This window comes from Myotis brandtii, unplaced genomic scaffold (assembly GCF_000412655.1).
Source record: "Myotis brandtii unplaced genomic scaffold, ASM41265v1 scaffold680, whole genome shotgun sequence".
Classification (NCBI taxonomy): domain Eukaryota; kingdom Metazoa; phylum Chordata; class Mammalia; order Chiroptera; family Vespertilionidae; genus Myotis; species Myotis brandtii.
The window spans coordinates 574192-597910 of record NW_005370658.1 but is presented as its reverse complement, the minus strand read 5'-3'; the positions used below and the strand labels follow the sequence as shown (position 1 = coordinate 597910).

Below are 23719 nucleotides of genomic sequence, written 5' to 3'. Positions count from 1 at the left end.
ATGGCGGCGAGCGGAGGCGGCGGCACCGGCATGGCCCTCCAGCCACGTATGACATGGACACGCGGAGGGAGGACAAGGAGCGCAGGCACCGGCGGAGGAAGTAAGTAGAAGCCACCTGAGAAATGGTCAGTGACAACAGTAGTAATAATAACAGTCTGCTGTGTGCCTGGCACTCCTCTCAGCAACTCAGTCTTCTCAGCCATCCCCTGAGCTCGAGCCCATCGTCATCACCCCAATTCACAGAGGGGGAAACAGAGGTGGAGCGACTTGCCCAAGGTCACACATCTAATAAGTGCCCTTGAACCCAGGCCATCTGACGCCAGAGGCTGCAGGCAGATCCTCATGCCCTCATGCATCTCATGGAAACCACAAAAACTCTCCCTGAGTTACAGGGCTCTTCCTTGTGCTTGCTGTGTGACCTTGGATAAGTGACTTCGCAAGTCTGGGCCTCAGTTTTCTCAATCTGTAAAATGGCACAGTGAGACCTGCAGTGGCACAGTGGGTCATTGCTGGAATTAAATGAGGTGATACATGCACAGGGCGGAACGTGCAGCTGATGCCATGCTTGGTCCACGTTAGCTGTTACTGAGCCAGCCGTCTTTTTACCTGGCGCTGTTCCTGGGGGGATTTGAAAAGCCACTCTGGGCCCTCATCACTGAAGGGGGGCAGGGCTCAAGGCTTTTGAAAGCATCTCCCAGGCCAGCACTTGACCCAGTCAGAAACAGCAGCCTCTTTTTCATGACAGTGTTTGTAACGCTCCTTAGAAGGTCTATAGGGATTCTACACCTGGCAGCCCAACAGCATACATGGTGAAACAGACATTGTTCTCTTATTAATTAATGTCCTGTAAGTCTTCTTTGATATCACTATTATGGTGTCATATTGATTTTTTTTAATATATTTTATTGATTTTTTACAGAGAGGAAGGGAGTGGGACAGAGAGTCAGAAACATCGATGAGAGAGAAACATCGATCAGCTGCCTCCTGCACACCCGCCACTGGGGATGTGCCCGCAACCAAGGTACATGCCCTTGGCCGGAATCGAACCTGGGACCTTTCAGTTCCCAGGCCGACGCTCTATCCACTGAGCCAAACCGGTCAGGGCCATCATATTGATTTTTTTTAATATACATATTTTATTGATTTTTTACAGAGAGGAAGGGAGAGGGACAGAGAGTCAGAAACATCGATGAGAGAGAAACATCGATCAGCTGCCTCCTGCACACCCCCCACTGGGGATGTGCCCGCAACCAAGGTACATGCCCTTGACCGAAATCGAACCTGGGACTCTTCAGTCCACAGGCCTACGCTCTAGCCACTGAGCCAAACCGGTCAGGGCTGTCATATTGATTTTTTAAAGTTGCGTTGAAGCAGGTCTGTTACAAGACATACACAGCAGGCCAACACTTCTCCAAATCGGGTGTGTGCACGGATCCCCAAGGATCTGGCTAAAACATAGGTCCTAATTCGGCAGGTTTCAAGTGCAACCTGGAAGTCTGCATTTCCAAAGAGCTCCCAGGCCCGGGGACCACACTTAAGTAAAAGAGTTAGAGCAGTGATGGCGAACCTTTTGAGCTTGGCGTGTCAGCATTTTGAAAAACCCTAACTTAACTCTGGTGCCGTGTCACATATAGAAATTTTTTGATATTTGCAACCATAGTAAAACAAAGACTTATATTTTTGATATTTATTTTATATATTTAAATGCCATTTAACAAAGAAAAATCAACCCAAAAAATGAGTTCGCCTGTCACCTCTGACACGCGTGTCATAGGTTCGCCATCACTGGTTTAGAGCAGCGGTTGCCAACCTTTAGGACCTCGCGGACCACCAGTGTCCGCGGCCCACTGGTTGGCGACCGCTGGTCTAGGGGACAGAGTGACGTGACTCTGAGGCAGGCAACTGTGCGCCAAGTCACCAGGAATGTTACAGGCACAAATGCCGGCTGACGGGGTTGTGCAGACAACTTACACAACACAGAGCACTGCCATCGGTGTGGGATGTTCCAAACTGAGGGCCTTCGGGCCAGTGTCTGCTACGATTGGCAGCTCAGAGTGAAGCTCCTCAGAGTCTAGCCTTCCCTAATGTGCCCAGTAGTTGCATTCAGGGAAAATGCGACGTATAAAACATGCAGAAATACGTTATGCTCTATAGAAACACAGTCAGGCTAAAACTAAAGGCACCGGTCATTGCAAGCAGAGTTTCACCTGTGTGAGGGACATATGAACGTCGTGAAGGAGGCGGCCTAGTTCTTCCCCAGGTGGGACTGCCCTGCACATCGTAAGATTTTTTTTTTAAATATATTTCTTTATTGATTTCAGAGAGGAAGGGAGAGGGAGAGGGAGAGCGAGATAGAAACATGAATGATGAGAGAATCATTGATCGGCTGCCTCCCTCAGGCCCCCTACTGAGGATGGAGCCCGCAACCCCGGCATGTGCCCTTGACCGGAATCGAACCTGGGAACCTTCAGTCCGCAGGCCAATGCTCTATCCACTGAGCCAAACCGGCTAGGGCTACATAGTAAGATATTAGTGTACCTGCTTCCCACTTCCTAAATGTCCACAGTCCCCCCCACACACATCAGTATATCATTAGGTCTCCACCTATCTCCACCACAGCCCCCTGAAACCATTTTTCCAAGTCATTCCTGCTAAATGTAGGGCTTTCTCTTATGCGGTCACTCATTCTTCCTTCAGTGTTTACTAAGTGCCGACTGTAGACTAAGCTGGGGCCGTGGGTTCAGTCGGGCAACTGCAGGGAACGGACATGCAGGAGAAGGAAGGAAAGTGTCCCAAACCAGAGGACCAGAAGGAGGCCAGTTTGCCGTTTGCCGTTTGGAGGGTGAGGAGAGACAATGAATTTGAAGGGACAGTGGTGGGTGGGTCAGCAGGGCCTTGAGTCCTCTCGGGGCAATGTAATTTTAGGCGGAATAAAGTATTTAGCACAGGACTGCATAATTAAGGACCAATGCATCGCTGTTTCTGTTATTATTATTGCTACCAATATTGCTGTAAATATCCGTAGTATTACACCTGCTCCCGTTCTCGAAGGAGGCGGAATGACAGGGACAGAATGGCAGCACAGCCTGATGGCAAAAACGGCCAGGACTCAGGAGCCGGAGGTCACTCTCCTGCCCCATCACCTCCTGGCTGAGTGACTTGCAGTATGTCACCCCCCCTCTCTGGGTCTCTATTTCCCCATCTGCAAAGGGGGATAAGTACAGTACCTACCTCCTAGACATAAGGTTCAAATGAGTTAGTTAGTTCATGTAAAATGCTTTAAATACTGCCTGGCTTATAATAAGTGCCCAGTAAATGTTAACTATTATTCGTATGAATATATTAAGCACTCAATAGATGTTAACTTTGTTGTTGTTAATCCTTACCCAAGGATATTTTTTCCATTGATTTTTAGAAAGAGTAGAAGAGAGAGAAGGAGGGAGAAAGAGGGGGAGGGAGAAAAAGGGGGGAGAGAGAGAGAGAGAGAGAAAGAAGCATCAACGCATGAGAGACACACATCAATTGGTTGCCTGCTACACTCACCCTGATGGGGCCGGAGACTGAACCTGCAACCCAGGCTCACAGCCTTGACTGGGAATCAAACCTTTGGTGCTCAGGCCGCCACTTCAACCACTGAGCCACACTGGCCAGGGCTAGATGTTAACTATTTTTATTAGTAGTAGCAAATACTCAATAAGTTTTAGCTATTACTATTATTTTTAAGACTCACAGACATTAAAAAACAACTTTAGCCCTAGCTGGTTTGGCTTAGTCAGGCCATAGACCGAAGGGTCTTCAGTTTGATTCTGGTCAAGGGCACATAACCTCAGTTTCAGGCTCAATCCCTGGTCCCAGTCCAGGCTCGTGTGGGAGGCAACCAATCCATGTGTCTCTCTTATACAGATGTTTCTCTCTCTCCGTCTCTCCCCCTCCTTTCCACTCTCTCTAAAAAAAATGATTGGAAAAATATCCTCGGGTAATGATTAACAAACAAACACACTTTAGATCCGTAGTCTTTAGATTGTTCACTCAGACTCTTTTGACAGATGGGGAAGCTGAGGCCCAGAGAGAGAAGGGGGCTTCCCGAAGGGCAACCAGCCAGCAGCGGAAGTATGACAGCCCGGGCTTCTTGAATTCCACCACTGTGCCCCATCCCCTCCTCACTCCCACCCACAAATGCTCAGCTGGGCGGCTCATCTCCCAAACCAGGAGGGCTGCTCGCTGCCTTATCAGCAGAGGTGTCCAACGCCCTGACCACAAGAGGCGTTACTCGTGCGGCTTGTAAAACAGTTCTAATGCTCGTTGGAAATAAAACGGTATGAAGATCCAGGCACTTTGAGAGAGGCTGAGCCATTCATCTGCTTTAAGAAAACTAAGAATGACGAAGTTAAAACTTTATTCAAGAATAGAATACAGTAAGAAGATGTTTGGGTTCTATGTTCCAGCGAAGCCGGTGGCCCTACCTAAGAGGTCTGCCTCCTGCATTTTTCCTCTTGTTTCTTGGGCCTTTTCCCAGACACTGTGTTTTTCATTCTCCAGAATACTGATTATATATATGATTGTTTTCTTTCTGTTCCCTCTGCTTCCCCCCCCCATTTCTACTTCACTTCCTCTCCAGTTTCCCCAGTTTTAAATGCCCCCCTCCCTCCCCTGAAGCTCTCACTGGCTCACCCCAGTGAAGTGTGTGGAAGCACATCCTACTTCACATCATTCAATAGTTTCCGGCCGCAGGTCCCCCACACCGGGCAGCCGAGCCCAGTGGCACCAGGTGACCAAAGTGAGGATGGAGCTTACCCTGACTCCAGTAAAAACCTGGATCACAGAGCGTCCCCCCTACCCCCCGCCCCAGTAGTGGGGAGATTCTGCTAGATCTGACGGAGCACAGGGGGCTCTGCCAAGACCTGCGCCCTCACCCCACCCCACCCCGAATTAACATCTCAGCTCTTTGCCTCTTAGTTCCACCTGCTCTCATCACTGTGATATCCCACTGCCCAAAAGGAGCAAGAAGTGAGATACTGGACTTCTGAGCCTCACAGCTTATCCTGCGTGGGGAAGTACCCTGATTCTTACAGCACCCCCGCTGGGCCGTAGCCATTCCCTTCAGCAGCCCCATTCCATGCACCCCAAGTTATCTAGTGCCCCCATTTTCTTCATTCAGTAGCACTGTACCTTAAAATCTCTAGGTGTAGAGTCCAGCTCAGCCCTTTCCCAGCTGGATGACACTGGGCAAATACCTTTGCCTCTCTAGGCCTCAGTTTCCTCATCTCTAAAATGGGCCTGATCCTGATACCTCCTCCAGTGGTGGTTGTTGTGAGGATTAAATAAGTTAATACACATAGGTCCTTAGGAGAGTGGGGCACAAGGAAGCAGGGCCATCCTCTGGGTCTGGGGCCTGAGCATGCCCCAGGCACGGCGTCCACAGCCCTCGGCGGAGGGAGGCTGCAGTGATTCACTGGCAAAGGGACGCGGTGCAGGACAGGCATTATGCAACCAGCTGCCTATTCAGGGCAGATGATGGCAAATCCCCAGGAGGGGACGGGGAAGGGGCCTGACTTCCGAGTTTTCTGCCCCTTTTAGGTTCTCCTTGGAGACATTCAGAAATGAAGGCTCTTGGAGACTGATACTAGGCCGCTGCCAGCTGAGCTTGTTAAAACTCCACGACACACAGAGCCAACAGAGGCAGCAAGAACAAGACAGCAAGGCCTGCCGGTCCCCTTTCCATCCGAACGAGGGTCATGGTCCCGTGCATGAGGCTGTCCCTCTACCTGCTGTGTTATTTAGACAGCTTCCCTGGGTAGTGGCCAAAGCTTCTCTTTGAAAGAATACCTTAGCTCAGCCTGCTTTTTCATAGGGATATCTATTTTAACATATCTATATATACATATATAATCTATATATATAAAAGGCTAATATGCTAAGTGTCCATCCAGGTAATGACGTCACGTAGCAACGCCCGGCTTCCTCTCCCTAGCAACTAGCCTCCTTGCACTTTCTTCAGCCCAGGAACACAACTTGCTTTATAGCCAGGTGCAAACATTTTACACTGCAACCAAATGTCTGTGAAGCATTTTCCCGTGCCTCATCTCATTTGATCCTCACAGAAGTCTGGGAGTAGGTAGAATCCTATCTTCTTTTCATTAGCCGGAAAACGGAGATTTAGAAACCTTAGGAACTTGACCCAACTGAAAAGAAGTAAGAAATGGTGGGCCTTGAAAATGACTTCAGGTTTTCTCACTGCGCAGAATATAGTCAAACACTGCTGCAGTTAAATATTTCACCCTTTGTTCTCCCTGCGTGACCTACAATAATAATCTGTTCATGTTGATATTTACTGCTATGTTGCTGACAGTTACCTGAAAGAGAAGTTGGGGTGCTTCACTGGGCTGGAAAAAGTTTGGCTACATCAGAAAGCAGGTCTAATTAAGCAAGTGTGTTCTATATATATAAAAGGCTAAGTTGACTCACGCATGTGCAATATATATAAAGCTCTCGCTGGTGCCAATCACACGCATGTGTTTCGATCTGTCATTGTCAATCATGATTTTGGTTGACACTTAGATGATAGAGAAAGGGCCAATAGCGGTATTAAAATATTTCTCCTAATTAATTTCCTTCCAATGTGCACGAATTCATGCACCGGGCCACTATATATATAAATGAGGGAATATTCCCAGCCAGGTTTTCATGGACAACTTCTACAAAAGCACCAGCAGTGGGTTGGAATTAGGAACCCATTTGTGGGCTGTGCAAGTCATTGGAGAAATATTGGTTCCGAATTTCTTTCACTTAACCCACACATTACAGCTGACGCCCACCATCCGGGCACAGGGTTCGTGTCCCGGGGCTGCCGGCAGTCCTGGGTCCCGCGTCCCTTGGCTGTAGACACCTCCCTCCGATCCCTGCCCCGTCTTCACAGGGCCTTCTCTGCGTGCCTTCTCCCCTTCTCTTCTAAGGACACTTGTCATTGGATTTAGGGCCCACCCTACTCCAGGACAATCTCATCTCGTGATCCTAATTTAATTACATCTGCAAAGACCTTTTTTCCAATTAAGGTCACAGTCTCAGGTTCCAGGTGGACATAAAGTTGTTGTTTTTTTCATTATATTTTATTGTTGACAGTATTACAGATGTCTCCCGTTTTCTCCCTTTTTGTTCCCCTCCACCCAACCCCAGGCCTTCACCATCCTATTGTCTGTGTCCATGGGTTATGCATCTATGCATATATGTTCTTTGGTCACTCTCTTCCCCATTCAACCCACTGTAGTCCAGCCTCTAACTCCACCCCAAAATTCACGCCAATCCCATGTGCAAAATACATTCTCCCCATCCCGGTATCCCCAAAAGTCTTAATCTATTACAGCATCAGCTCCACAATCCCAGATCTCATCACCTAAGCCGGGAATGAGTGAGGCTCTGAATATGACCCATTTGGAGCAAAATCCCCCTCCACCTGTGAACCTGGAAACTAGAAACAAGTTGTCTGCTTCCAAAATATAATGTTGAGACAGGCAAGGGGTAGACATTCTTAGTCCAAAGGGGAGAAATTGGCAGGAATAAAGGGTCACTGGTCCCAAGCAAGTTCTAAACCCTCAGGGGCAAATTCCACTGGACGTCAAGGCCCTACCGGGAGGAATCCTGTAGCCCTCAGCTCACTCACATTTGTTCCTCACAGTAACTCGGTGAGTTTCCCAAGCCCCTATTATGGGTGAGAAACAGGCTACCTCACCCGTGGTTACAGCGCACATCAGCACCAGGATGTTGACTTTCATCTCCAAGTTATAGGGAAGGTCCTGCTACCACTATTCCCAGTTCAAAGATGAGGGGCCTGAGGCCGAGAGGGGCTAATCAAACTAGAGGGTCACGTAGCTGGTAAGTGGCATCGCTGAGACTTAAACCAGGTCAGTCTGTCTTCTAAGGTGTCGATTCGTGACCTACTCACGCGCCGGAGAAGTGAGAAATTCTCCTGGGCCTGCCTTCTTCCTGTGTGCCCTCAGAAAGACAAATCTAAAAATAAAACACCCTGTCTCTCCTCTGCCCACGAAACACCACCAAGGCCTTTTGCAGGTAAAAATACAAAAACAAAGTGAGGAAGATGGTGCCGGCGCCTTAGCCATTGGGAGGCCCCCCAGGGAAGCCAGCTTCTTTTATTATTAAGTGTTGGGTAGATTCGGGGTTCTGGCTTGGGCCTGGGGAGCCAGGCCTGTGCTGTCGGGGGGACTTCGGTTCCTGCATCTGCATCTAATCTGGTGTTAAATGAATAGGGCAACCTGAATGCTGTCTTTTGCCCCCTCTGGTCTCTTGAGTGAGTGTATGTGATGGCGACAGCCCGACAGAACCATTTTCTAGTATGACAGCTTCCCCAGGCCTCTGTTTTCCCATCTGTATAATGGGAGCAGTCATGATCCCAGCCTGACCAGATTGTTCAAGAAGTGAACGAGTTGGGATAGAACAGAGGTTGGCCCACACTCTAGGCCAGTGATGGCGAACCTATGACACTCATTTTTTTGGTTGATTTTTCTTTGTTAAATGGCATTTAAATATATAAAATAAATATCAAAAATATAAGTCTTTGTTTTACTATGGTTGCAAATATCAAAAAATTTCTATAGGTGACACGGCACCAGAGTTAAGTTAGGGTTTTTCAAAATGCTGACACGCCGAGCTCAAAAGGTTCGCCATCACTGCTCTAGGCCATGACAGTGAGCGCGAGGACTCCCATACCCACCCGGTGTGGGCTAGGCCTCGGGGAGACCTCAGACTGCTTTGTAAGAGGTACAGTGTCAGGTGGGGGGCAGGAGTATGGACGTGGGAGCCTGTTGTCTGGGCTCCAAGCTGCTCTGCCACCAACTGGCTGTTGTGTGGCCTTGGGCAAGGCCCTTCTGTCGCTGGGCCTCGGTTTCCTCATCTGCAAGATAGAAATAACAGCACTGCCCACTCCCCATGGCTATTCCAAGGATCAGATGGGCTGATGATGTGTAAAATCCAGCACACAGCAAGTGTGAGCTGTTGTGAGGACATGTGGAAGGCACAGGTTGCAGAATCAAGGGTTGCCTTTAAGAAGAGCCAGAGAAGTCCGTGTGGCTCAGTTGGTTGGAGCATCAAACCATAGACCAGAGGGTGGCAGGTTTGATTCCCGGTCAGGGCACATGCCTGGGTTGCAGGTTCGATCCCCATTCGGGACGTGTGTGAGAGCAACTGATCCATGTTTCTCTCTCTTGTCAATGTTTCTCTCTCTCCCTTCCTCTCTCTGGAATCCATAAAAATCTATATATATAAAAGCCTAAGCAACCGTTAGTACGGAACGACTGGTCAGCTAGTTGCTATGAGAAGGGGTGGGGGGAACCACGCGGCATGGGCATCCAGCATTCGTTCCTTCCACGCCCGACCTGGCGACTGTCACCTCCTCTCCCAACCCCGCTGGGGCCTTTGGGCCCTGGGCTGGGACGGGGAAACAGGGGTGGGTGGCGGCAGACGCGACCCCTTTCCCAGGGGGGCCAAGGGCCAGCTCCCTCCTCGGGGACCAGCAGCCAACCTCCCGCACCTCATCCCTCGTGCCCTCCCGTTCCTCCCCCCGGCTGGCAGGCCCCGATCAGCCTGGCCCCAATCAGCCCTGTTGCTGGGCAGGCCTAGGGACCCCACCCATGCATGAATTCATGCACTGGGCCTCTCCTCTAGTTTAAAATAAAATCAAAAGAGCCAGAGAGAGAAGTCTTGGACTGCAGAGCCCTCTGGAGAGAGGAGTCACTGAGATTATAAGCGACAGAGGTCCTTTGTTTCCAGGGAAACCAGCTTTGCCAGGGCCAGGGCCCAGGGATTGGGGGACGATGAGGCCCCTTATCTGAGGATCGAGGGTTCCGAGGAGGTGTGTGAAGGCAAGCGGATCACACTCAGGAGCCAAGCCTCTGGGAAGTGGCTGGGAACCAGGTCCACCTGGATCCATGGGCCGGCGAGCAGAGCAGGGGCAGCGACGATAGACACGCAGTGAGAGGGTCTGGGCCCGGGAGGCACCAGATGGGCCCCTGACCTGCGCCGCCCTCACCGGGGCCTTTGCCAAGGTGGGGGTGAGTGTGCCGCTGGGAGGACACGGGGACTGAAGGGAGGTTTGGACCTGGAGGACTTCTGGGCCTCAGTGTCCTCGTTTGAGAAATGGGGACATTCATTTATCATTTGACAGGAAGTCACCAAACATTTGCCTGGCGCTCATCTCATTCCCCCACCCCCCACCTCCAGCTACACCAGCCTCCTGACGCTCACCAAGCACGTCCCCACCGCAGGGCCTCTGCACTGGCTGTCCCCTCTGCCTGGGTGCTTTGCCCACCACCCTTGTATCTTCTAGTGTCAGTCCCATTCATTTCCCAGCTCTGTTGCCTCGGGCAAGAAACTTAACCTCTCTGATCTTCCATTCTCTCGTCTGTAAAAGAGTGCTAGTAATTGTCCCTCTGAGGGCTGAGCATGAGGGCTTATTACAAGTCTGTTACTGAAGTGTCTGCTGTTATTATTTCTGTTGTTATTTTGTAATATGTTTGCGTGGGTATACTGCCTGCTCCTCCCGAGTGGAATATTGGAGGGACATACATACTACAGGCATTTAAGGCCATGAGTCAACCCCACCCCGACAGAGATGGTGTCCCCAGTCCTGCCTGGGAGCTAATGGGGCACGAAGGCAGGGCTGGAAGTTTCGGGTTGGGTGGTACAAGCTCCGGCAGAAAGTCCTTTTTCCTTCTGACTTCGCATCCCTGGGGAACAGCTGTTCTGGCAGGGGAAGCAGTGCATTGGAAGGTGGGCAGTTAGCTACACTTACACGGGGACCAAGAACCGCTGTGCCAGGCGCTGGGGAGCTTGGGCAGCGCCTCTCGCTGTCGAAGTTGTACCCTTGAGTGATGGCATCTCAGGCAGCATCCAGAAATGTCCTCTCTGTTATTCTAACTCAGTTCTGGGTTCTTTCTCGTTGGCCTGCCTCCCACAGAGACACCCAGGGCTCCGGGGTCCCCGTGTCGGGCCCCAACCTGTCGACCACCCGGCCGATCCAGCAGGACCTGGGCCGCCAAGACCCGCCGCCGGCCGAGGACATCGACAACATGAAGAACAACAAGCTGGCCACCGCAGAGGCGGCCGGTCCCCACGACAGCCTCGGCCACGCCGGCCTGCCCCAGAGCCCAGCCAAGATGGGGAACAGCACCAACCCCGGCCCCACAATGGCCCCGTCTGCCATGGCCACCAATCCTCAGAACGCCGCCGGTCGCCAGATGCCCAACAACCCGGGGAACCCGTCCAACCCCGGCCCCCCCAAAACCCCCGAGAACAGCCTTATTGTCACCAACCCCAGCAGCACCCAGACCAACTCAGCTAAGACTGCCAGGAAACCCGACCACACCGCGGTGGACATCCCCCCGGCCTGCCCGCCCCTCAACCACACCGTCGTCCAAGGTGAGACTCCACCCTCCACTGTCACTGGTGGGGACCAGTGTCCCTGGGCTCAGTCCCTAGAAGCTCAGCTGTGTGACCCTAGACAAGGATCCCACCTCTCTGGCCTCAGTTTCTTCCTCTGGAAAATGGGTATCTATGTAGTTTCTGCCCTGCAGGGTGGGAGCATTAAATGAGATACTATGCACAGAGTGGCTGGCCTGCACATGCTCAGTAAGGTTCATGATATTTCCTGCATCCCGAATCCCCACTAGAGAGCCAGGAAGCCACCGTATTTGAGGAGCAATGGATTCTTCTGCTGGAAATTTGGGAAAGTCATGCGATTCTCTAAGCCAGCGCTTTCCAAAAGGAATGTGACACAGACCACATATGTAATTGTATTTTTTTTATATATTTTTATTGATTTCCACAAGGAAGAGGGATGAAGAGAGAGAGATACAAACATCAATGATGAGAAAGAATCATTGATCGACTGCCTCCTACACGCCCCCTTTGTGGATCGAGCCCGTAACCCCTGCATGTGCCCTTGACCGGGAATCGAACCGCAATCTCCTGGTTCCTGGATAAATGCTCAACCACTGAGCCACACCAGCCAGGCCACATATAATTTTAAACTTTCTGGTAGCCACATTAAAAGACAGAAAGGAGGAAGGGAGGGAAAGGGACAGAGAGAGGGAGGGAAGGAAAGAATGAAGGAAATGAATGAAAAATATAGAGGAAATACAAGTAGGTAAAATAAACTAATAAGTTATATTTAACCCAAAATGTTAATTATGTCCAAAATGTTACCATTTCAACATAAAATCAATATTTTAAAAATTATTAACGAGCTACTTGACATTCTCTTTCTCACATTCAGACTTCGACATCTGTGTGTCTTGTGCTCACAGCACTCCACCGTTGGGACCAGCACGTTTCCATGTTGTTCAGTGCAGGTCTAGGCTCTGGAGGGACTGGCAGTTCTTACCCCTCGCTCCATTCCCCATTTAAGATTGGGACTTGAGAAGCACTAGGAATTTGGAGATGACCCAGTGAGCTTATTATTTTCCAAGATGATAATAGTAGCCCAATTCTTCTAGTGTCAGTTCTGTGCAAGAGAGTCCATGGGTTTGTCCTGTAAATGCTCAGCACAGTCCTACACGGTGGGTCTTGTCATTGTGTCCATTTTACAGATGGAAAAACTGAGGCTCAGAGAGGCTCAGCCTGCCCATGGACATAGAGTGAGATGGAAGCCACAGAATCAATGTTGGGAGGGTGGTAGCACCTGGCCCTGGTCAAGAGGGGTGTGTTAATGGGGAGAAACCCTGCATTTTGATGGTGGGTGAGCTCAGTATCCTCACCTGTAAAGTGGGGATATTTGGACCTACCCTGCCTGCCTTCAAGTGACAGTATGAAGTTCATCATGAGATGGGGACAGGTCTGTGTTAATATCCTGTGAGGGTCCCAGCAGACTCAAGGCTGTAGAGTAGTTGAGAGGGGACGCTCTGGGGCCAGACTGCCCAGGTTCAAATCCCAGCTCTGCCAAGTCCCAGCTGTGTGACCTTAGGCAAGTCACTTCACCTCTCTGTGCCTCAGGTTTTCTCATCTGTGAAATGGGGATCATAAAGTACCGACCTCATAGGGTTATGTGAGGACCAAACGACATAATATGGTGCCTGGCACATACTATCAGTGTCAGCAGCTTACTGCCTACTCCCAGAGGCTTGTGGGAAATTGTGGCAGGAGCCCTGTGTTGGATCTTGTCCCAACAGTGAACAAAAACGCCAACCCAGACCCACTGCCAAAAAAGGAGGAAGAGAAGAAAGAGGAGGAGGAAGACCCCGGGGAAGACGGCCCCAAACCCATGCCCCCCTACAGCTCCATGTTTATCCTCTCCACGACCAACCCGTGAGTATGACCTGCAGCTGGGACCGCGCACGTCGGGCCCGAGAGCAGACCAGACGGGGTGATGGGGGAGAGGGGCCTCCCAGACCGAACGGACCATTGAGCACATTTTTCAATGACACCCTTTTCCTGAGTCACATAAGATAGAAGTTTGTCATAAAGCACTGATTTCGCTGGGAAAGACCCACTCCTGCCATCGGCGGGAAATCATGGTCATGAGCATCCGCGTCTGCTCTGTCTATAAAGAGGGTGCCTCTCAGACACGGCCCTGTGCCACGCACCCCTGACCCCGGCTCCTCGCGGGTTGGCATGGTGGGCGGGTGTTCTCTGCCCGAGCCCCCTGGCCCTCGTCTCGGGCATCCTCAGAGAGGATGGGTTACCCAGGAGAGAAGTCCATCGCACGCCTGTCATGGGGTTCAGCGTTATGTTAGGATTACGTGTTTCCAAAGGGTATTTCTTGAAACTCTGGTCCCTCAACGTGCTCTGGACAAAGCGAACTCGCGTCCCATAAGCTGGGGTGGGGCTGGGGGGAGACTGCTTTCTGTAACCTGCCTCTTTGGGATTCACCCTGTCCGTTTACTTTCTTATTTAGTTGGCATCACCTATTTTACTGGAGAAATACTTACATGGCCCTTACTTTGTGCCTGGCATGGTTCTGAGTGCTTTACAATTTTATTTTATTTTTAATTCTCCTAATAACCCTGTGGGATTGGTCCTACACTTAGTCCTATTTGACAAATGAAGAAACTGAGGCCCGAAGAAGGGAAGTCACCTGCCCAAAGTCAGACGGGAAGCAACTGGGGGAGCCCAGACAAGACTGACCCCGCCACCCTGTTCTTAACCACTCATTCCCGCTGCCGTGCATGCAGCCCATGTTTATTACTTTTAGCTCCACTTAAAAAGTTTAGTTCTTAAGTATTATTCCATTAGCATATTAAAGGCTCTAATAAGGCTTGGGATTCATAATTTAAGTAATTTTTTGGAGCCCCTACCTCTAACTCTTTGATCCCCACCTTCTTGTGAGTTAGGCCCAATTGTATGGCCATGTCACAGATGAGAGCACAGAGGGCCGGAGTAACTTGCTATGGTCACTCAACTCTTTTTTTTTTTTTTAAGAAATCTACTTAACCCAGAGTTCCCCAGTTTTATTTAACCGCAGGACATTTTCTGCATGAAAAACCTTTTCATCTCCTACAAAATCAAGGACAACGCAGCCTGGGAATCAGTTGCTCCAAGAGGGTTGTTTGGAAGTAATAAAAACTTACAAACAGGGCACGTGAAGATCCTCCCTAGCTGAGGGCCCCCTGCCTTCTTGGGGCTTTAGGATCCTTGTACACGTGTGTGTGTGTGTGTGTGTGTGTGTGTGTGTGTGTGTTTTGTTTTAATCCTCACCCGAGAATATTTTTCCACTGATTTTTAGGGAGAGTGAAAGAGAAAGACAGAGAGAAACATCGATGTGAGAGAAACACATTGATTGGTTGCCTCCTGCACAAGTCCTGACCAGGGCTGGAGAGGAGCCTGCAACCAAGTACGTGCCCTTGACCAGAATCGAACCCGGGACCCTTTAGTCTCCAGGCCAACACTCTATCCACTGAGCCAAACTGGCTAGGGCAACTTTTAGCCTTTTTGGAGAACTAAAAAGCTCTCTCTGGCCAGTCCGGGGTCTGTGAACAGCCCCTGTTAATTGAGCACTTGCTGTGTTCCAGGCATCACCCGGGGCGTTGGACATACAAGCCCTCCCAGTATCCACATTGGATAGATAGCTATCCAATGAACGCTCAGTGAGGTTAAGTGACTGGTCCAGGGTCACAGAGCAGAATTCCACTTTGACCTCCCCTGGAGGCCAAACTGCTGTGTGTGTTTTTCAACCATCTCCATTCATTGAGCACCTACTCTGCGTCTGGCCCCCCTGGCAGCCTCCCAATTAGGAACGAGTGTGTGCCAGTGGTTGAGAGGGGAAACTGAGGTAGCGGCAGGCAAGGGTGTGGCAGAGGCTGGGCTGGCAGCGCTGCCTCCCTCCCCAGCTCCTGTCCCATGGCTCCCCCTGCCCAGCACAGAGGTACATTTCCCACTGGGAGTGAGGCCCTGCCATCCTCGCTAAGTAGGTTAGGAGCCTGGCGAGGCCGGAAGGCCCCATAAATCAAGGCCTCCTGTTGGCAGCTTACCTTGCACTTTCCCTTCTTTTGCAGGCGGGGCAGGCCTCCTGGGGACCCTACTGCAGGGCCCGGGTTGGGGAGCAAAATGGGAGGAAATAATTAGAACACGGCTCCCGGAGGAAACCAGCTCCAGCGCAGGGCTGAGGCCACAGGAGGGGCCACCAGAGGGCTCGGCAAAGGCCCTGCCTACTCCAGGAGACCAGAGAAGGGGAAGGGGCCTGGAGGGGCCGCAGCTCCCAGCACTGTGGGAACCCAGGCAGGGCTCCAACCAGCCCCCAAGGGGTGGCAAAGCCAAGTCCCAGCTGTGTGACCTTAGGCAAGTCACTTCACCTCTCTGTGCCTCAAGTTTTCTCATCTGTGAAATGGGGATCATAAAGTACCGACCTCATAGGGTTACGTGAGGATCAAACGACATAATATGGTGCCTGGCGCATAGTATCCGTGTCAGCAGCTTACTGCCTACTCTGGGGAGTGAACGGGAGCCCAGAGGCTTGTGGGAAATTGTGGCAAGAGCCCTGTGTTGGATCTTGTCCCAACAGTGAACAAAAACGCCAACCCAGACCCACTGCCAAAAAAGGAGGAAGAGAAGAAGGAGGAGGAGGAAGACCCCGGGGAAGACGGCCCCAAACCCATGCCCCCCTACAGCTCCATGTTTATCCTCTCCACGACCAACCCGTGAGTATGACCTGCAGCTGGGACCGCGCACGTCGGGCCCGAGAGCAGACCAGACGGGGTGATGGGGGAGAGGGACCTCCCAGACCGAACGGACCATTGAGCACATTTTTCAATGACACCCTTTTCCTGAGTCACATAAGATAGAAGTTTGTCATAAAGCACTGATTTCGCTGGGAAAGACCCACTCCTGCCATCGGCGGGAAATCATGGTCATGAGCATCCGCGTCTGCTCTGTCTATAAAGAGGGTGCCTCTCAGACACGGCCCTGTGCCACACACCCCTGACCCCGGCTCCTCGTGGGTTGGCATGGTGGGCGGGTGTTCTCTGCCCGAGCCCCCTGGCCCTCGTCTCGGGCATCCTTAGGGAGGATGGGTTACCCAGGAGAGAAGTCCATCGCACACCTGTCATGGGGTTCAGCATTATGTTAGGATTACGTGTTTCCAAAGGGTATTTCTTGAAACTCTGGTCCCTCAACGTGCTCTGGACAAAGCGAACTCGCGTCCCATAAGCTGGGGTGGGGCTGGGGGGAGACTGCTTTCTGTAACCTGCCTCTTTGGGATTCACCCTGTCCGTTTACTTTCTTATTTAGTTGGCATCACCTATTTTACTGGAGAAATACTTACGTGACCCTTACTTTGTGCCTGGCATGGTTCTGAGTGCTTTACAATTTTATTTTATTTTTAATTCTCCTAATAACCCTGTGGGATTGGTCCTACACTTAGTCCTATTTGACAAATGAAGAAACTGAGGCCCGAAGAAGGGAAGTCACCTTCCCAAAGTCAGACGGGAAGCAACTGGGGGAGCCCAGACAAGACTGACCCCGTCACCCTGTTCTTAACCACTCATTCCCGCTGCCGTGCATGCAGCCCATGTTTATTACTTTTAGCTCCACTTAAAAAGTTTAGTTCTTAAGTATTATTCCATTAGCATATTAAAGGCTCTAATAAGGCTTGGGATTCATAATTTAAGTAATTTTTTGGAGCCCCTACCTCTAACTCTTTGATCCCCACCTTCTTGTGAGTTAGGCCCAATTGTATGGCCATGTCACAGATGAGAGCACAGAGGGCCGGAGTAACTTGCTATGGTCACTCAACTCTTTTTTTTTTTTTAAGAAATCTACTTAACCCAGAGTTCCCCAGTTTTATTTAACCGCAGGACATTTTCTGCATGAAAAACCTTTTCATCTCCTACAAAATCAAGGACAACGCAGCCTGGGAATCAGTTGCTCCAAGAGGGTTGTTTGGAAGTAATAAAAACTTACAAACAGGGCACGTGAAGATCCTCCCTAGCTGAGGGCCCCCTGCCTTCTTGGGGCTTTAGATCCTTGTACACCCCCAGATGTAGGAGCTGGATAGTTTGTTGGTTGTGGGACTTGGGGAGTGAGAGATCTCGGGGAGCGTTCGATGGCAGAGGAGATGGTAGAAGGGAAGGGCTGCGAGCCCACGGTCTGAGTGGACCTCTGCACGCCCCTCTGCCCCCACAGCCTTCGCCGCCTGTGCCATTACATCCTGAACCTGCGCTACTTTGAGATGTGCATCCTCATGGTCATCGCCATGAGCAGCATTGCCCTGGCGGCTGAGGATCCCGTGCAGCCCAACGCGCCTCGGAACAACGTGAGTCCTACCCCGCACCCTCTTCCCAGCCCAGCTCCTCGGTCTCGGGCCACCTTCTCCTGCATCCAAAGGCTCACAGCCAGGGTGGACGGCGTGCTGGTCGGGAGGGGAAGCTCCGGTTCTTTGGGGCTGCTCTGGGGAGCAGGGTCCTCGAGGAGGCAGTGGCTCTGTGCACCTGGTGAAGAAGCGATGGCCCAGGGTGGCTAGGGCTGCAAATGGCTAGAGTTCCAGGGAGGAGGGTGGGGAGTGAGGCTGAGAGAATGTGGAGCTGTGCTTTCTCTGTGTGGAATGTGGAGGGGGGGGGGCAATCCCCTAGGCAGCCAGGTCTCACCAAGCAGACTTCCATGTTGACATGAAGTTTTGAAAGAGGATATTTTCACTCAGAAACACAGCCTAAACTTTGAGCCTTGTGTGTGTGTGTGTGTGTGTGTGTGTGTGTGTGTGTGTGTGTGTGTTTTGTTTTGTTTTGTTTTAATCCTCACCCGAGAATATTTTTCCACTGATTTTTAGGGAGAGTGAAAGAGAAAGACAGAGAGAAACATCGATGTGAGAGAAACACATTGATTGGTTGCCTCCTGCACAAGTCCTGACCAGGGCTGGAGAGGAGCCTGCAACCAAGTACGTGCCCTTGACCAGAATCGAACCCGGGACCCTTTAGTCTCCAGGCCAACACTCTATCCACTGAGCCAAACTGGCTAGGGCAACTTTTAGCCTTTTTGGAGAACTAAAAAGCTCTCTCTGGCCAGTCCGGGGTCTGTGAACAGCCCCTGTTAATTGAGCACTTGCTGTGTTCCAGGCATCACCCGGGGCGTTGGACATACAAGCCCTCCCAGTATCCACATTGGATAGATAGCTATCCAATGAACGCTCAGTGAGGTTAAGTGACTGGTCCAGGGTCACAGAGCAGAATTCCACTTTGACCTCCCCTGGAGGCCAAACTGCTGTGTGTGTTTTTCAACCATCTCCATTCATTGAGCACCTACTCTGCGTCTGGCCCCCCTGGCAGCCTCCCAATTAGGAACGAGTGTGTGCCAGTGGTTGAGAGGGGAAACTGAGGTAGCGGCAGGCAAGGGTGTGGCAGAGGCTGGGCTGGCAGCGCTGCCTCCCTCCCCAGCTCCTGTCCCATGGCTCCCCCTGCCCAGCACAGAGGTACATTTCCCACTGGGAGTGAGGCCCTGCCATCCTCGCTAAGTAGGTTAGGAGCCTGGCGAGGCCGGAAGGCCCCATAAATCAAGGCCTCCTGTTGGCAGCTTACCTTGCACTTTCCCTTCTTTTGCAGGCGGGGCAGGCCTCCTGGGGACCCTACTGCAGGGCTGGGGTTGGGGAGCAAAATGGGAGGAAATAATTAGAACATGGATCCCGGAGGAAACCAGCTCCAGCGCAGGGCTGAGGCCACAGTCAGTTATCTGCCCAGCTCCCCCGGGGCCTCAGGGGCCCAGGCCACAGGAGGGGCCTCCAGAGAGCTCAGCAAAGGCCCTACCTACTCCAGGAGACCAGAGAAGGGGAAGGGGCCTGGAGGGGCCGCAGCTCCCAGCACTGTGGGAACCCAGGCAGGGCTCCAACCAGCCCCCAAGGGGTGGCAAAGGGTCTGTTCCCCACTCCATCTCACAGTTGAAACTTCTCCCCTCAAAGCCCTCCTCCCCTCGTCAAGAACATGGTGCCATCTGATGCCCAGGGACCCCTCCCAGAGTTCTTCCTATTAGCCCAACTAGAACAGGCCTCAAGTGCGTAGAACATGTGGGATCTTGCTGAGAGAATGTTGAGGTGGGGTTTCTCTGTTTGGGAAGGGGGGGGGGGGGGGGCAATCCCCTAGGCAGCCAGGTCTCACCAAGCAGACTTCCATGTTGACATGAAGTTTTGAAAGAGGATATTTTCACTCAGAAACACAGCCTAAACTTTTCTCATGACTTGGGGCGCGTTGGGGGTGCTACTGACATCTAGAAGGTGGAGGCCTGGGGCGATGCTCACTGCCCTACAGTGCCCAGGGCAGCTCCCTAGGCAAATGCTCCCAGCCCAGATGTTGGCAGTGTGGACCCTGGAAAGCCCTGCCCTGGAGGTCACCATGGCCCCGCCTCTGGGAGGCGTGTTTCTTAGCTTCTCTGATTTTCCCACCCGCCCATGTGTCCTTAGACGCTAGAATTCCTTTTTGCCCGTTTCTAACGCTAAACAGGTGGCGTCGTGCTATTCCTTGCTTCTGTCACCCAGCGCGGCGTCTGCTGTGAGATGGTAGTGGCAGTCATGCTTTTTCATTGCTGTTTAATATTCCACCGTGTGGAGTGACTCGCTTGTTCATCTTCCTGTTGCCTGGAGGGGCCGCAGCTCCCAGCACTGTGGGAACCCAGGCAGGGCTCCAACCAGCCCCCAAGGGGTGGCAAAGGGTCTGTTCCCCACTCCATCTCACAGTTGAAACTTCTCCCCTCAAAGCCCTCCTCCCCTCGTCAAGAACATGGTGCCATCTGATGCCCAGGGACCCCTCCCAGAGTTCTTCCTATTAGCCCAACCAGAACAGGCCTCAAGTGCGCAGAACATGTGGGATCCATTTAGCAAGGACTTCAAAGTGCACCACACCCATGTAACCACCATCCGGGGCAGGAAGTAGAACGGAACCGCCCCTAACCTCTGGTGCCAACTCGATCACCCCTCTTCTTCCCTCTGGAGGGGGATTCAAATCAGGGACACCATGCGGAGACATGTTTGATTCTCATGACTTGGGGCGCGTTGGGGGTGCTACTGACATCTAGAGGTGGAGGCCTGGGGCGCTGCTCACTGCCCTATAGTGCCCAGGGCAGCTCCTTAAGGCCTAGGCCAGTGATGGCGAACCTTTTGAGCTCGGCATGTCAGCATTTTGAAAAACCCTAACTTAACTCTGGTGCCGTGTCACATATAGAAATTTTTTGATAGCAGGAAGTAGAACGGAACCGCCCCTAACCTCTGGCGCCAACTCGATCACCCCTCTTCTTCCCTCTGGAGGGGGATTCAAATCAGGGGCACCATGCGGAGACATGTTTGATTCTCATGACTTGGGGCGCGTTGGGGGTGCTACTGACATCTAGAAGGTGGAGGCCTGGGGCGATGCTCACTGCCCTACAGTGCCCAGGGCAGCTCCCTAGGCAAATGCTCCCAGCCCAGATGTTGGCAGTGTGGACCCTGGAAAGCCCTGCCCTGGAGGTCACCATGGCCCTGCCTCTGGAAGGCGTGTTTCTTAGCTTCTCTGATTTTCCCACCCGCACATGTGTCCTTAGACGCTAGAATTCATTTTTGCCCGTTTCTAACGCTAAACAGGCGGAGTCGTGCTATGCCTTGCTTCTGTCGCCCAGCGCGGCGTCTGCTGTGAGATGGTAGTGGCAGTCATGCTTTTTCATTGCTGTTTAATATTCCACCGTGTGGAGTGACTCGCTTGTTCATCTTCCTGTTGATGAGCGTTTGGAGGGTCTCCACTTCAGAATCCCCACACTCCCCACACCTGGGCATGACCTTCCCCGGGGTGTAAAGCCAGTGTTTGGATCATAGAATTTGCACTGGTTGGGCTCACCAGATGTGACCAGATGTTTACTGGATGACGCTGTGATGGTTGTACTGGCAGCGTATGGGGGTCCTCCTGCTCCCTGGTCTTGTCAACACTTGATGCTGGCGGCTCTCGCATTTGGCCGACCTGTTGGGTATGGAATGGAATCCCACAGGGACTTCGCTTTACGTTACTCCTGTGATAAATGAAACTGAGAACCTTTTTGGATGAGATTGAACCATAGAAAGTTGTCATTTATGGAGGTCAGAAGGATCTAAGTATTAGATATGGTTGAATCTGACTTACTGGACTGTTGATTTCTTCTTATCCAACTTCCTCAGCTCTCCAGAATTGATTCACCTGACCATCTGGCCTGCTCTTCCCCCAGTCCTTTCCTGCTTTCCTCCCTTCCTTCCATTCATTGCTTCACTTAGTTGCCACTTAATGAGCAACTATTATGTGCCAGGCACAGAGTAAACATCAAGGCTTGACAGTACGAGATGGTCTCTGCCTTCCCAGAGCTCACAGAGCTCCAGGCCTGTGGCCATGCCATGCCCTCTGCTTGGCGAGACTGAAATGCTCTCCCTCCACCATCCCCTCTGCCTGCCCAGATCCTTCCAGCCCCTTGTGCCTGCCGCCCACTCCAGGAAGTCAGTGCCTGGCCACGCTGGTCCCTGATGGCCCCTCAAAACGCGTGTCATAGGTTCGCCATCACTGTCCTAGGGCCCTGGTGGCGGTCTTAGCAGCACAGTCCTCAGGTTGTAGGCAAGCCACACATAATGAGAATGGGAACTGTGACCACACAGATCCCAGAGGCCCAGAGCTCCCGCAGGACCCAGTGCAGCTGCAGCCATTCACGCCTTCATTCAGCAAACACTTCTTGAGGACCTACTGTGTGCCTGGCCCTGTATTGGGAGTTGGAAATGCCACAGGGACAAACATTCCTGTCCTCAGGGGGCTGACATTGTCGTGGGGAACATGGACAGTGAGATTATCAATAACTAAACAAGGGGTTTGTCAAGTAGAGGGGGGTCTCGAATGGCGCCCTGAACAGACTGAGGGCTTGGTTTGTCGTGAGGCCCATGGCCGATCTAAGGACTGCAGTGCCCGCTCCCGGGTCTTCCCGGGGAATGAGGACGGTCACACGGTGTCCGAAGCCCCTGAGCTGCGGTGGGTGTACCGTGAGGGTGTGTGTGTGTGTGTGTGTGTGTGTTGGGGGGGGCGTGGAGAAGAGGCTAGGTAAGGACCATCACAAGTACAGGAAGGGGCATTTTAAACAGACGGTCAGAAAGGGCACCGAGAAAGTGATACATGAACCAAGCCACAACAGAGAAGAGAGAGGGATCAGGTGGGACATGGGGAAGAGCATTTCAGACAGTGGGAACAGCCTGTGCAAAGGCCCTGAGGTGAGGACATCCAAGGTGGCAGGATCCACGAAAGTGAGGGGGAGAGTGAGAGAAGGTGAGGGCAGGGGGGTGACTAGGCAGATCGTGCAGAGCTTTGGGGACTATGGGGTGGACTTCAGTTTCTACCTGGAGTGAGGTGGGAGCCACAGAGGATTCTGAGCAGAGAAGGTCCTGACCTGACTCTGGTGCTCGCGGTCGCCCTCTGGTGGCGGTCCTCTGTAATTATCAACCTTTCAACAAGAATCAGACCAAGTTCCCCCTGCACTTAACTGTGCCTACACCGTCGCAATCCTCACAACAGCATCACATCAGAGACGTGCTGACATGTGGCCTGAAGGGGACCCAGGCTACAGGACATTGTTCGTCCAGGCCGACCCCACCTGGCCTGGGCAGATTAAAAAGGTGCCCTTCCCATTGGCCAGCAAACCAGCCTAACAGAGTGGTTTTGTTAGGACTTTGCTGCCATCTGCTGGACCGTTTCTTCCACAACTTACAAATCTACACTGTGAGGCGAGGTGGGAGGGGCCCTTGTGCTGTACACGCCCTGCCCAGCTGCACAGGGCACCTGGGTTCCTTCCTCTGGGTGGAGGCTCTCCTCCTTGGGGACAAGCCATGACCCACTGCCCCCTGCTTTCATCCCCTGCAGGTGCTGCGATATTTTGACTACGTTTTCACAGGCGTCTTTACCTTTGAGATGGTCATCAAGGTGAGTGCCAGGGGATTCTGCTCCCTCAAGAATGGCCCCCTGGCGCAGGCGGGGGTTAGAAACGCCTGTGTGTTTGAGGAGCAGCGAGGCCGGTGCGATTGGAAAGACTGAACGAGTAGAGGAGAGAAAACCAGGGCAGGGAGGTGACAGGGACAGGTCGTGCAGGGGTTTGGTGGCCACAGGGAGGCCTTTGGCGTTTACCCCAAGTGAGTGGGAGCCATAGAGGGTTCAGAGCAGAGGGTCGTGACTGGACTGGGGTGCTCACAGGCGCCCTCTGCTGTCTGTGGGAAGGACAGGCTTGGAGGGAACGTAAAGAGTGGATGGGAGCCATAGAGGGTTCAGAGCAGAGG

General features: G+C 52.1%; 1 protein-coding gene across 1 annotated transcript in view; it reads left to right on the top strand.

Moving 5' to 3' along the window:
• CACNA1A (calcium channel, voltage-dependent, P/Q type, alpha 1A subunit) overlaps window positions 1-23719 on the top strand; it is a 232481-nt gene that overhangs the window by 136878 nt on the left and 71884 nt on the right. Inside the window, exons 20-24 of the mRNA XM_014529428.1 lie at window positions 3-100; window positions 10967-11427; window positions 13176-13311; window positions 17623-17752; window positions 23310-23457. Of these exons, the coding sequence (XP_014384914.1) occupies window positions 3-100; window positions 10967-11427; window positions 13176-13311; window positions 17623-17752; window positions 23310-23457 (973 nt within the window). The remainder of the gene's footprint in view (window positions 1-2; window positions 101-10966; window positions 11428-13175; window positions 13312-17622; window positions 17753-23309; window positions 23458-23719) is intronic.